Source organism: Chiloscyllium punctatum, chromosome 22 (genome assembly GCF_047496795.1).
Source record: "Chiloscyllium punctatum isolate Juve2018m chromosome 22, sChiPun1.3, whole genome shotgun sequence".
Taxonomy (NCBI): Eukaryota; Metazoa; Chordata; class Chondrichthyes; order Orectolobiformes; family Hemiscylliidae; genus Chiloscyllium; species Chiloscyllium punctatum.
In genome coordinates, this window is record NC_092760.1 from 85590761 (window position 1) to 85605803 (window position 15043).

General features: G+C 41.4%; 1 protein-coding gene across 3 annotated transcripts in view; it reads right to left on the minus strand.

Moving 5' to 3' along the window:
* LOC140493827 (protein kinase C-binding protein NELL1-like) overlaps positions 1-15043 on the minus strand; it is a 980593-nt gene that overhangs the window by 26920 nt on the left and 938630 nt on the right. For all 3 annotated transcript variants that reach the window (XM_072592758.1, XM_072592757.1, XM_072592756.1), the window contains 2 exons: positions 6320-6513; positions 3526-3702 (listed from right to left, as the gene is read on the minus strand). In XM_072592758.1, the coding sequence (XP_072448859.1) occupies positions 3526-3702; positions 6320-6513 (371 nt within the window). The remainder of the gene's footprint in view (positions 1-3525; positions 3703-6319; positions 6514-15043) is intronic.

Consider the following 15043-nt stretch of genomic DNA (forward strand, 5'->3'; position numbering starts at 1 on the left):
CTGGGTCCATACTTGGTGGAGTTTAGAAGGATGAGGGGGGATCTAATTGAAACATATAGAATACTGAATGGCCTGGACAGAGTGGATGTTGGAAGGTGTTTCAATTGGTAGGAGAGATTAGGACCCAAGGACAAAGCCTTACAATAAAGGGAAGATGTTTTAGAATGGAGGTAGGGAGAAACGTCTTCAGCCAGAGAGTGTGGAATCTATGGAATGCACTGTCACAGAAGTCTGTGGAGGCCAGGTCATTGAGTATATTTAAGATAGAGAGAGATAGGTTCTTGATTGTCAAGAGAATTAAGGGTTATGGGGAGAAAGCAAAAGAATGGCATTGAGAAACTTATCAGCCATGATTGAATGGCAGAGCAGACTTGACTGGCTGAATGACCTAATTTCTGCTCCTCTGTCTTATGGTCTTATAACAATGTTCTGGGGATCTGGGTTCAAATCCTGGTATAGCAGATGGTAGAATTTGAATTCAATAGAAATCTGGAATTAAAAGTCTAAGAATGACCATGAAACCATTGTTGATTGTCAGGAAAAATCCATCTGATTTACTAATGTCCTTTAGAGAAGGAATCTGCTATCCTTGCCTGGCCTACACGTGACTCCAGACTCCAATGTGGTTGACTCTCAACTGCCTTATGGGCAGGAAAGTTTGGCCTAGCCAGCAACTTCTACATAGAATTATAGAATCCCTACAGTGGGGAAACAGGCCACTCAGTCCAACAAGTCCACGCCAAGCCTCCAAAGAGTATCCCACCCAGACCCATTCCCCAACCCCATTACTTTACCTTTTCTCCTGACTAATGCACCTAGCCTACACATCCCTGAATACTTCAGGCAATTTAACATGACCTATTCACCTAACCTGCACATCTTTGGACTGTGGGGGAGAAACAGAGCACCCTGAGGAAACCCACACAGACACAGGGAGAGCATGCAAACTCCCCAGACTGGAAGGCTGGAATCAATCCCAGATCACTGATGCTGTAGGCAGCAGTGCTAACCACTGAGCCACTGTACCACCCAGCTTGAGAATAAATAATTGGACACCCTTGGACCAGACAGTAGTGAACCATTCTTGGACCATTCCAATAGGATGGAAACAGTATTGCTTCTCATTCTGGGGAGCAGTGTTTTGACTAGTGGGTGCTTCAGTGGGGAAGTATTTGCAAACCTGTCATCATATTGATGTGGAGCAATTCTGGAAAAGCAGAAGAAAAATCAAATCTGATAATGCTTGACTGAAGAGGGTTTGATCCAGTGACTTGGAAAGGGACATGGTTCAGGTGGATTGGAATCAAATCCTGCCAGTAAAACAGCAAACAACCGGAGGAAATCTTTCAGGAGGAGACAGATTGGATACAGGTGAGACACATACTTACAGGAGGGGAAAGGAGGGTATTGAAAGTTAGACGTCCCAGAGATTTCAAAACTAAAATAATGTAGTAAAAGGAAGCTTATGTCAAATGTCAGGTTCATTATTCAGAAAGTACCCAAGCTGAGTACAGAATATACAAGAGAGGGCCAACAGCAAGAGGAAGCAGAACAAAGAAAAGATAGAATAATCATTATTGGTATTTTATTTTATAAATTATTTAATAAACAAATAGCAAAAGGGCAAACAAAGAAATAAAGAGATTAATTAGTAACAGGCAAAGGTCATGGCAGGTGCACGAATTCAATTCCCTATCTGTTTTTAGCCTTTATTCTCTATTGGGATGTGGATGTCACTGGCAAGGATACCAAACGGGTTGGCTGAAATTAATGGCCCAGAGAAATGAGTTCAAACCCCACAATGACATTTTGAATTCAGTCATTTTAATCCAAATGGGCATTAAAAAGCTATTTGGTTCAGTCATGTGTCTTCCTTATCTTGTCTGGTCAATATCTGACTCCACAACACTCCCATGTATTATACTCTTCAACGTATTGCATTTTGGTAAAACAAAGACAAGATTTATAACATTAAAAGTAGTACCCAGGGAGAACAGTGAGTCCTAGGGGTTCAGGTACACTTTTAAAAAAAATTGCATCACAGGTAGACAGCGTGGTTAAGAAGAGATTTAGTACACTTGCCTTCATTGTTCACATCTATGAGTATAGGAGTTGGGACATTATGATGAGGTTGTACAAGACATTGGTGAGGTCTTTTCTGGAATGCTGTGTCCAGTTCTGGCCGCTCTGTTATTGGAAGGATATTGTTAAGCTGGAGAGGGTTCAGAAGAGATTGACCAAGAATGGAGGATTTGGGTTATAAGGAGAGGCTGAATAGGCTGGGACTTTTCTCACTGGGGCATAGAACGTTGAAAGGTGATCTGATAGAGGTTTATAACATCATGATGGATGCAGATAAGCTGACCCACAGGTGTCTATTCCCTAGGGTGGGGGATTTCAAGACTGGGGGTATATTTTTAAGGTGAGAGGAGGAAGAATTTAAAAAGACATGAGGGACATTTTTTTTACACGGAGAGTGGTTCATGTGTGGAATGAACTTGCAGAGAAAGTGGTAGATGCAGGTACAGTTACAACATTTGAAAGACATTTCGACAAGTACAGGAGTAAGAAATATTTGGAGTGATATAGGCCAAGCGCAGGCAGGTGGGGCAAGTTTAATTCGGGATTATGGTCAGTGTGGACCAGATGGAGCAAGGGTCTGTTTCCATGCTGTATGAGTCATCTGAAATGGCCTGACAGCCTTATGGTAATATTCATGAAGGTAACTTGCAACCATTTCAAGGTCAATTAGAGATGAACAATAAACTATAGCTTTGCTATCAATGCCACATTTTGTTCATAAAAGAATGTGGCTTCAGGATATATTGCGAATTGACAGGCAAACAGAGACAGTTATGATCCCCGATAGGCCACATTCTCTTGTACATCTTTATGCACGGTCATCTCTTTTTTCAGTAGCCTTTATCTTTATGGCTAGTCAAGGTGATCACTGATATTGTCAGGGGTGCTGTCTTTCGGAAAATGTTCAGAAGACTCTCAACCCTCTTGGACACCCCTACCCTGTTTTGAAGATGACTGTTGGTACTCTCCTCAGTAACCTGGTCAATTATTGGCCTAACAACAGCATTACAACAAACAATTTGGCCATCAAAAGTAAAACTGTCACAGCATTACAAGGTCATTATAAAGAGATGATTGATGGTGGTTTAAACTGAGGTTACGGTCACTCAGGCAGGGTGGGGAAGAGGCTAAGAAGGAGGGTCCTTCAAGGTGATCTTAGCCAGTGCAGGAATTGCCTCCAAGTAGTTTGCATTACCTTGTTTTGCAAGCCAGCTGTCCAGCCAACTGAGCTAACCAATCCCAAACAAAGCTGGTTATTATCACCCTGGAGATTATGGGAGTTTTGTGCATTTCTTACAAATCAACTCAGAAATATTACATTTCAAGAGTAATTCACCAGCTGGAAGGTCCTTTGGGAAGGGGTCACAAAAGGCACTATATAAATGCAAGTCTTTCTTCCCTTACGGTGAAACAGAAGTTGCTCCAGAAAGTTCAAGCACGTACCAAACATCGGCATTGCTGGCAATTATAAGTCCAGATGTCTCCGCTGCGATAGACCAGGTGTCCATTCTGATGCAGGCACTGACTGGTCACTCTAGTGTCACATTCTGAACAGCAGAAGAGGTCTACGTTTGGTGTGCGGCAGTCACAAACAATCCTTCGACAGAAAATATTCCCATCCTGTCACCAGGGAAGGAGAAAATAGCTATCATCCTGAAGATGTAACATTAGGTTTCAGACAATTGTAAGAAACAAACTACAACTGACATTTTCTTCTTGAATAAATGAGTAAAGGGCACGTATTTAATCAGACACATGGATACCCAATGGCATAACACAGTATATGGTTTAAAAACTTCAGGGAATCAGGTCAGAAATATTCCAACTGAACACTATTTCCTGGCATTGTAATTGCCTTTTGCAATCTCCAATAGAATAAGACTGAAGAGTTGTGAGTCAATCCAAAGTGCCCAATGTCAGCCATAGTCCACACTGTTCATCCTTTTTTAACTTTGTTTTTTCATGGGATGTGGGCACCGCTGGCAAGGCCAGAATTTGTTGTCCATCCCAAATTGCACTTGAACTGAACATTTCAGAGGGCACTTAAGAGTCAACCACATGTAAGCCAGACTGGGTAGGGATGGCAGATCTCCGTCCCTTCACAATATTTTCTTTTAACCTCAATCAATGACCATTTTTATGATCACTATTAACAAATGAGAATGCAGGTACAGCATGTCATAAGGAAGACAAATGGAATATTGGCATTCATTGCTCAAGAAATAGAGTATAAAGGTAGGGATGCATTGTTGCAACTGTACATGACATTAGTGAGACTGGCGCTGGAGTATTGCATGTAATTTTGCTCCCCTTACTAGAGCAGGGATTGACTTCAGTTCAGAGGAGATTCACTCAATTGTTTTCAGAGATGAGGGGTCTGTCTTATGAAGAGAGATTGAGGAGTTTAAACATATAATCTCTGGAGTTTAGAAGAATGAGACGCGATCTAATTGAGCTATAAGATGCTAAACAGAATTGACAAAGTCAGTGTACAAAGGATGTTTCCACGTGTAGGGTAATCTAGAATGAGAGGTCAACATTTTATGATAGATATAACAAACTTAAAACAGAAACAAGAAGAAATTACTTCTCTTAAAGGGTGATGTATCTGTGGAATTCACTATCCCCAGAGTGCAGTATATGCTGGGACATTGAGTAAGTTTAAAGAAGAGAAACGGTTAATGAGGAACAGATCGAAGGGTTATGGAGAGTGGGCAGGAAAGTGGAGTTGAAGCTGAGATGAGATCAGCCAGGATGGTATCAAATGTTAGAACAGGTTGGAGGAGTAGGAGGTCTACTCCTACTCCTAGCTCATATGCTCTTATGGATCACAAAGACTTGCTCTATATTTCAGATTTATCCATTGAATCTAAATACTGCTGGCTGACACAGGTGTATTCAGACAGATGTCCTGAGAGCATTAGCCAGTGATATTATCATCAAGTCACCATCTCCCAGATACTATCCCAATTCTAGTAGGTGACACAAATGTATTTCTAATGCATTATTCACATTGGCTCCCTTTTTATGGTGTTTATGATTGCGAATGGTGCCCTTGTGTTACTGCACTCACCTCTGTTCAGAGACAAGTCTCAATGTTATTGCCACTGGCCCAGGAGCACAGATGAAGAGTACAGACGTTGCTGGCAGTGTTGCCTTCTAGATAACATGCTAAATTAAACATCTGCCCTTTCAAATGGGCATGAAAGATTGTATGACACTCTTTGAAGAAGTGTAGGGACATTGCCTGGTGTTGTGGTGGTGGTGGTGGTGGGGTCAGTAGTAGGGGCTGTTATTTCTGACCATTGTCTGGAAAAGGTTAAGGGATGGTCAGTTAGCAAACAAGGGAGAACTTAATGGGCCGCAGGACAAAGGCTCATTTCTAGCTCAGAATTAGGGTAAATCTGAGCTGGAAACTGGAAGTCTTTTGACATCGTTTGGCAGTAGACTGCTTCCTTGAAGTCCTATTGCACTCTTATGTGCTAATAAGAGACCATCAGTGACAACCTCGATATACCAAAAACAGGGAAAATGCCAAAATTTACAGTGTCTCCACTTCTGTTGACTGATCATTCTTTATGATGCTTCTAATATTCTCTTCTATTCATTGTACAATTATCATTGTTTCCATCCATATTACCTCCACAATTATCAAATATATCTTCCTAAGTTTCAGTTATGTTGAAAATGTTCATTGCTTCTAAAGTTTTGACTCCATTCAGGGAATTAGTAGTGGAGGGGAATTGTGCCTGTGTAGAACAGGAACCAAGATTTTCATCATTTCAAATGGCCTCAGATAATGATTCAATAAAATCATGGCTGGTCTGATTTTAACTTCAACACTACATTTCACATTTTCCCAAGACTCTTTCATTGCCTTTGTAATGAAGAATTTATCTGGCTCTGCCTTAAAAACAGAAGATTTAAAATTTAGGAGGGTTTATTTTTATATACCTGACAAGTATTGCTTCTTGTATTAGTGGTGCTGGAAGAGCACAGCAGTTCAGGCAGCATCCAAGTAGCTTCAAAGCTACTTGGATGCTGCCTGAACTGCTGTGCTCTTCCAGCACCACTAATCCAGAATCTGGTTTCCAGCATCTGCAGTCATTGTTTTTACAAGCATTGCTTCTTATTCATTTCACAAATTGTGAAGTGATCTATGATGACTGGGAGCTTGGGCATGAGTCATGATGAACCATGCTTCAAGTGCGCTTTCCATAAGGTTATGTGTACTCACCTGACATGAGCAGACAGAACACCGATCCTCTCTCAAGGTCCAGACTTGTCCATTACGCTTCAAGCCTTCATCATGGGGACAGTCTCCAGTGCAGTGCTCACCAAAAGGACATCGACAGTCAAACCCTCCATCAAGATTCACACAGACCGAGTCATTCCAGCAACTGTGTATCCCTGAGACACATTCGTCGATATCTGTGAAGGGCCAAAGATGGGATTTCAAGTTGGCTTCCGCTCTTGCAGTGGTAACAAAATGAAACTGACTTTGACATCAGATCTCGGGATGGTCCCGGACAAGATTCACCTTTTATCAGACCGTATCCTGTGTGTATGCTCTCTGTTACAAATCAGTGCAAGTGCATGGCAAGGACAAGGTGACACCATCAATTTGTCCAGTGACTTTGCTACCTACCTCATGCCAATCAATGAGTCAAGGACAAATTGCAATCAATTGCAAACTGAATCAATTAGTGAGTATCTTGTCAAGCACTGGTCTGAAGAGATGTAGTGCAACATTTCAAAGATGAGATTTAATTCTTCAGTTGTCAGATAGTTAACACTTTTTTTTATACGTCAGCAGTTGTGACACCATCTAAATGTAGATTCACTCAGTTGGACAGTCTCACAATTGTGAGGGAAGAATTTGAAACCAGCATTTAGAATTATCTGTATCTGAATAATCAATAGCCATAGTATCTCAGCTGAGGGTTTTGATTGTTTTTGGCTGAGCTTAGTCCTCTCATCATCAGAGCAGGTGGGAGTGAGAGAAAACAGAAAAAACACAGGAGATGGCATTCAGAAAGTAGCCATTCTTAATCAAGTGGAAATGAGTAAATTAGAGTGAAGACTGTGAGGGTTGCTGATGGGAGCAATTAACTGTGCTGTGAGTCATTGTTCAACTCAGTAAGAATGTTAAGGATTAGGGGTTAAGATGTAACAGATGCTTAACTGGCACTTATTAAGTACACTGTGCTGATATAAACACTGAACACATTAGAGTAAAATTGCCATTGTGCTGTTTCTTGTTGAACCACATACTCATTTACCCACAATTACCCATCGAAACCACATGGAGGATTTGACACATTTTATCAATGAAAATTTCCGTCATTTTTAAGCACCTTTCTGCACACTGCCTTCATTCACTTCCTGATGAGTTTCTTCACCCTTCTCGGGGACGATGTCAATGCTCCAGCTAAATACTTCAATCGATGGAGCAGTAAAGTTGATACAGTGCTGCTCTCTCATTAGAGAGCATGATGACTGGTGGTGATTTAACCAGGCTGTCACCACTACTTCAGATGAGGGCAGAGGTTGAGAAGGAGGGGACTTCATGGTAACATCATGGTTCCGAATACAGGAATTGAACCCACATTGTTTGCCTCACCCTCTATCTCAAACCAGCCACCTGAGCTAAGGAAGCATCACATCTGGGGGATTTGAGTCAGATACATGTGAAGGTTGTGGCTGTAGGAGTTGAGGGAGGCAATCCAATGATGGGGATGGACAATAAATGCTGGCTCAGCCAGCAACACCCACATTCAGTGAATGAAAACAAAGTCATTCTGCACTGGAATGTTGACTGTTATTTACATTCAGTTATCCAATACAGAGTAGTTTTGCTAAACCAGTTTTGATATGTCAGTCCCACCTGTCATGACACACAAAGAAAAGCAGGATTCTGTTGAAAGACTGAAATATAAACAGAAAATGTAGCTCAACAGGTCAGGTACTATCTATCAAGAGATCCAGAACTGAAATGCTTGGGTAACATCCTGATGAATCTCTCCATCCCCACGCCATTTCTATAATGGAATGACCAAAACTGTACATAGTACTCCAGCTGTGACGTAAGCAAAGTCCTTTATGGCTCCAACATAACCCCCTGCTCTAATAATCCATGCCAAGATTGATAAAGTGTACCAGGAGACAGTGAGGTCTGCAGATGCTGGAGATCAGAGTTGAGAGTGTGTTACTGAAAAAGCACAGCAAGTCAGGCAGCATCCGAGGAGCAGGAAAATTGACATTTTGGGCTAGATAAAGTGGACCATATGCCTTCTTAATTACCCTATTAACCTGTCTTGTTTCCATCAGGGATCTGTGGATAACTACCCCAAGATCTGTCTGTTCCTCTGAGCTAACCAAGTGTCCTGCCATTCACTGAGTACTCCCTTGTCTTATTCATTCTTCCAAAGGGCTACACCTCACAGTTATCAAGGTTAAATTCCATCTACCATTAACATATCCATCTAACCAATCCGTCTACATCCTCCTGTAACCTAGCATCTTCCTCCACACTGTCAGCCACCCAGGCAATCTTTGTGTCATCCACAATCTTACTGATCATCAACCAGCCTCATATTTTCTTCAATATTGTTTAAATATAGCATCAACCATAAGCGAGCCAGCACTGATCTCTGTACCACACCAGCCTCCTGTCACATAAGCAGTCTTCTATTAGCACCCTCTGTCTCACGTTACCAAATCAATTTTAGATTCAACTTATCAAGTTACCCTGGATCCCATGTGCTTTTATCTTGTTTATCCATCTCCCACGTGGTACCTCATCAAAAACTTTGCTGAAATTCATACAAACCACATTAAGGATATTGTGTAACTTGAAAGGGTTCAGAGAAGATTTCCAAGGAAGTTGCCAGAGTTAGAGGGTTTGAGCTATAGGGAGAGGCTGGATAGCCTGGGGCCGTTTTCCACACACTTCCACACATGTCATCAACTGTATCTGTTGCTCCCGATGTAGTCTCCTCTACATGGGGGAGACAGGATGTCTACTTGTGGAATGCTTCAGAGAACATTTCTGGGTCACACACATGAAACAACTCCACCAACCCATGGTCGAACACTTTAACTCCCCCTCCCACTCTGTCAAGGGCATGCAAGTACTGGATCACCCCCATTGCCAAACTCTTACCACCCAACACCTGGAGGAAGAATGCTTCATCTTCTGCTCAGGACTCTGCAACCACAAGGAATCAATGTGGATTTCGCCAGTCTCCTCATTTCCCCTCCCTCCACCTTATCCCAGATCCAACCTTCCAACTTAGCACCACCCTCTTGATTTGTCCTAACTGTCCATTTTCCTTCCTATCTAACCACCCTCCAACCTATCACCTTTGTCTACCTATCGCATTCTCAGCTACCTTCCTCCCAGCCCCCTTTGGCCACCCCCTCATTCGTGATGAAGGGCTTATGCCTGAAATGTTGATGTTCCTGCTCCTCAGCTGCTGCCTGACCGGCTGCGCTTTTGCAGCACTAGGCTCTTCGACTCTGAAGTGGATATTGTTTGATTGGCAAGTTGATTGGCTGAGGTATTACCACAGAAGAAGCAAAGTTGAATAATAGGCTTTCTAAGCTCTAGGGTAATTCCTACACTCGAGATGAGAAGTAGTTCTTCCTTGTTCATTTCCTTTTTAACTGGTTTGCAACACTTGAACTGAGATTGGCTCTGCACTTGCACTGAAGAGTGACTAGGGGATAATCCTTCAACTATGACCTTCACAGATATTGGACTGTGGATGGATACACATGAGAGTGTTCAGTCCCACTAGTCTACTCCAGCACAGTTGAAACTGGCTTTTTAATTTCTGTCCTTGTGTATTCTTCAACAAATATCAAAACATGTCAGTAATTTAGGACATAGTACACAGGAGGGGACTTGATATTGAACAGGGGATCGCAGACCCCCGACTGTCTTTGTAATCAGAAGAGTTCACAGTCTAGTTTGTTTGAAGTTTCTTTAACACCCCATTGACCTCTGCAGTTACTGTCTCTATTGCTGTCTTCTTTTAAACAAAACACATTTTGGATTTAAGGGCTCATCATGTCCAAAGTAGTTTGAGGCTTGAACTCATCAGCATAAGATCCATCAATTACCCAACGATTTAGGTCATTGCGAAGGAAAGTTCTTGAAAATATAAAAGCTCCCCAGGATTAGACCATGAGTAGTTATTATCAGTTCAAACAACTGAATAATTGTCATTCAATTGTTATTCACTTCAACAGAGATAGTGAGCTTCTCCTCACTATATCAAGCCACCTTTTGCGTTGCTTCTGTAGAAGTAACAATCTCTCTATTAGTTTTACTGAGACTTTCATTATCCCGTCAGCACTCTTAGCTAGAGGTACAAGAGGATAGGTTTACAGGTACAGTGTATTAAGATGAAAAGTAAAACATCAAGTTAGCTCCTAAGGCTGTACCAATTGGTAGCAAGAGTCTTTGCTTCACTCTATAAATGCCCAAGAAATGAATAGTTTTATAACTTCTTGAACTAATGGCACTGTGGGTGTACCAATTGAATTCTCCTAGATTACACAGATCCAGGAAGGCAGCTCACCAACACATTCTTTAGGACAATTAGGGATGGATGATAAATACTGGCCTAGCCAACAATGGCCACATCTCATGCATGACTGTTTAGGGTGGCACGGTGGCTCAGTGGTTAGCCTCATAGTGCCACGGACACCGGTTCGATTCCAGCCTTGGGGCCTGTCTGTGTGGAGTTTGCACACTGTCTACATGGATTTCCTCCCACAATCCAAAAGATGTGCAGGTCAGCTGAATTGGCCATGCTAAATTATCCATAGTGTTAGGTGCATTAGTTGGGGGTAAATATAGGGTAGGGGAATGAGTCTGTGTGAGTTACTCTTCGGAGGGTTGGAGTGGACTTGTTGGGCCAAAGGGCCTGTTTCCAGACTGTAGTAAATTTAATCTAAAAAAAAAGTGGACATGTGAATGAACAAACATAATGGTGTTACATGTACATACTACATAACAATCGATAATTTGCCAGCTTTACACTTTGCTTTTTTCTTAAGTTCACAATGCAAAGCAAAAATGGTGCAGTGAGTGAAAAATATAATCTTCCTGCAGTGTTGTTAGTGTGAGAGAAGGTAGGTTTAACTGATTACAGACTGATTTACTAAACCTAGCTAAATTGGTGAAACAAGCTGAGAAGCATCTTATGTTTAATTTCTGCTTTGCTAAAAAGATGGCCCTAGCTACATGTCACGAGCAACTTATTCCATTCAATGCACAATTAACTTATGAATTGCGATGATTTGAAAAGTTTTTTTTGAAGCAAAAGGCTCATTACTTTGCTTCGTAGTGTGAGAGTATCCTGCCCAGAATTAAACACTGAGTCAGATCTCAGAGTGAAAAAGTAAACTTTTATTTTGGGGAATGTTGTGGTGAAAATCTCACAGGCTGGACTGAGAATAAATGTCAGCGTGTCCTTGCAGTCTCTTCACTGAAGACAAATGTTGTGCTGCTCATGGGGTACCATCATTATTCTTCAGTAAAACCTCTTTTGTTCATGGCATGAACAGATCTTGCTTATTTCAGAGCTGTCAGCTTTAAGGTTGTTTAGATTAGATTTTAATGGAATTTTGAGATTTCGCCAGTGTAAACGAACAAAAAAAAGCAATGCTACAGCTTCAATTGTGTCATGAGGAAACAGTGTAGTTTCACACTGAAGCACTACTTGAAATGCAAGCTCTTTGTCTTCCTTGTTCTTCTCTTGATTATGTGTCTGGATTTGACAGCACTTCAATAGCAATACTTAATGAGATAGTCATTCCAAGAGAAAAGAATGTTGGCAGTCCCAGGAAACATGGGTCATTCTGGAAAACATGATCCAAGTTACAACGCCATGATGGGACTTGTAGCTTTACCTTTCAATTCCTCTGGGACTGAACATAACATTGCATTCTGTTGATATCATCTGGACAAAACCTCAAAGGAAGTTACAGCTACTATTCCATCATGCTTCAGAGCTTGCTCTCTCTTTAAAGGGAACAAGCATGATGACCAAATTAAAATAACTTTTCCTTCTGTATCACTTAATTGAACAGTATATTGATAGATGACTCCAATTTCAGGCAAATTAGTCAAATGTTGTTTCCCTCGAACAATATTCAGTCTGAACATTCAAGGTTAACAGTTGCCGATTTTGTTTCAATTAATATGTCCAGAAATGTTATTACATACCTCTGGAGCAGGTGGGACTTGATCACAAGTCTAGTTTAGAGGTAGGGACACCATCATTGTGTCACATTGCAGTGTGCAGTTTTGGTCTCCAAATTTGAGGAACGACATTCAGGCTATTGAGGGAGTGCAGTGTAGGTTCACGAGGTCAATTCCTGGAATGGCGGGACTATCATATGTTGAAAGATTGGAGCGACTGGGCTTGTATACACTTGAGTTTGGAAAGATGAGAGGGGATCTGATTGAGACGTATAAGATCATTAAAAGATTGGACACGCTGGAGGCAGGAAGCATGTTTCCGCTAATAGGTGAGTCCATAACCAGAGGACACAGTTTAAAAATAAGGGGTAGGCCACTTAGAACAGAGTTGAGGAGAAACTTCTTCACCCAGAAAGTGGTCGGTGTATGGAATGCTCTGCCCCAGAAGGCAGTGGAGGCCAAGTCTCTGGATACTTTCAAGAAAGAGTTGGACAGAGCTCTTAAAGATAATGGAATCAAGGGTTATGGGGATAAGGCAGGAACAGGATACTGATTGTGGATGATCAGCCATGATCATAATGATTGGTGGTGCTGGCTCGAAGGGCTGAATGGCCTACACCTGCACCCATTGTCTATTGTGTGTTGCCACAAGAGTTCAAAGCAAATTGCTTTGACAAATTGAACAATCCCCAGTATGACACAATAACAGAAATTGTCCTTTTAAGTATTGCTGATCAACTTGTTCAGAGATGGTGTAACTTGAATCCTGGCCTCTTGGCTCAGACAGAGCTACTGTAAACCTTTCCAGTTCAACTTCTGCAGCCTTAAAGGAAGGGTTTCAAAAATTGCCTTAAATCTGAGTTTAAGATGGAATTAATAACCAACCAAGATGGTCAAGGAAAGGAAAGACAAACACTAATTAGCCATGACAGATAAAAACAGGATCTTGTAGCACAATCGTACAGCCCCTATCTCTGAGGCAGGAGGCCAATTTCAAGGTCTACCTTCTCCAAAGGTGTATAGTAACATTTCTGATGAGGCTGATTGGAGATACCTGCATTGGATTATATTTGGCAAATAGTGCAAAAAACAGGCCATTGGGCCCAACCAGTTTGTACTCCATTTGAGACTCTTGTCTGTCCTCATCTAACTCTACTTCTGGATATTTAAAAAAAAGACATGGGGCCAACTGATGATCATGTGGTGCAATGGTTGTGTCCTTACCTGTGAGCCAGGAGACTCAGATTCAAATCCCACCTGCTCTAGAAATGTGTAAGAACATGTCTGGGCAGATTGACTACAGCCAATCTTTTAACAGTAAAGCAAATGGAAGATGGTGATGATGTAACTCAATTTGTAATCCAGAGGCCTAAGCAAATGCTTGACATTGCATGCTGAATAATCAATTGGGAAATGATCTTTTGGTGGTGGGTAATAGGTGAAAATTGTCACAGGTAATTTGGTTGAGGGGTAAAACATTGTTCAGTTCTATGTGATAACACTTGCAGAAATTTTAAAAATTATGCAAGAGCAAATTGTTCCATTTCTATGATGGAATGTCAGCTTTTAAGATCAAGAACCCAGCAACAGCTTATTAAGAGAGGCTTACATATGTTTTGTTTGTTTGAGAGCAGTTTGCAACCTGAGATGTTTGAGACTCAATGAGATATAGCTTGACTAGCTGTGCTCCTTCATTGATTTGATGTTGATTTTTCATCCCATCACAGACATGTGAGCAGATTGACACCAGAATGACTAACCTCTCTAATTCTCAGTCATTAAGAATTGTTTGATGCAATTGAGCATGTTTCTTCAAAATTTATTTTTTGGCATGGAAATTTTAAGGCTTCAATTCCCAATCTATTTTGTGTTCTTTTCCTCCATGGTTAATGGGAGAATTTGAATTCAATAAGAAAAATTAGGATTTAGAGTCTAATTGTGACCACAGAACCATCACTGATTGTTGGGAAAATCTCATCTGGCTCACTAATGTTCTCCAACTTTAACTGGTCCAGCCTACATGTGACTCCAGACCCAAAATGATGCAGTTGACTCTCAGGGAGGGACAGCAAGTGTTGATGTAGCCAGGGCTGTCTTCATCTCATGAATGAATGAGAAAAATACAGTCCTATAGTGTTTGTTCCCCTGAGATCAAATTAACTGGGTTTAAAAACAAGTTGTTCAAATGCTGTGAGTTGGAATGGTTGAAGTTACACAGAGATCCAGGAGGAGCAGGCCACATTTTGAAAAACTCACAAACTTGCCATCTTGTTCACCCAGAGGAGATGGCACAACCAATTTGTCTGTGCTAGTTCATAAAGACGTGATTATACAATTTCCATAAACACTGCTAACCAGGGGTTTTTAAACTGTCTATCTAGCTATCTAATGCTGTTAGCATGTTGTCAGCCTAAGGAATCAATCCTTAATTAAGCTCACAACCCTCACCAATCTCAGAAATATACACTCATTATCGCAAACAGTTAACGCTGTCATATGACATCTTGTTTTGTACAATTTTGTTAACTATTTCAGGTGGCTCAGTGGTTAGCACTGTTGCCTCACAGCGTCAGGGACCTGGGTTTGATTCCAGCCTCAGGTGACTGTGTAGAGTTTGCACGTTCGCCCTGTGTCTGTGTGGGTTTTCTCCAGGTGCTCTAGTTTCCTCCCGGGTTGGTGATGATTAGCCATTGCCGGTTCTCCACCAGCGTTTCTCCACTGGAGTCGCTTGACTTCTGGAGACTA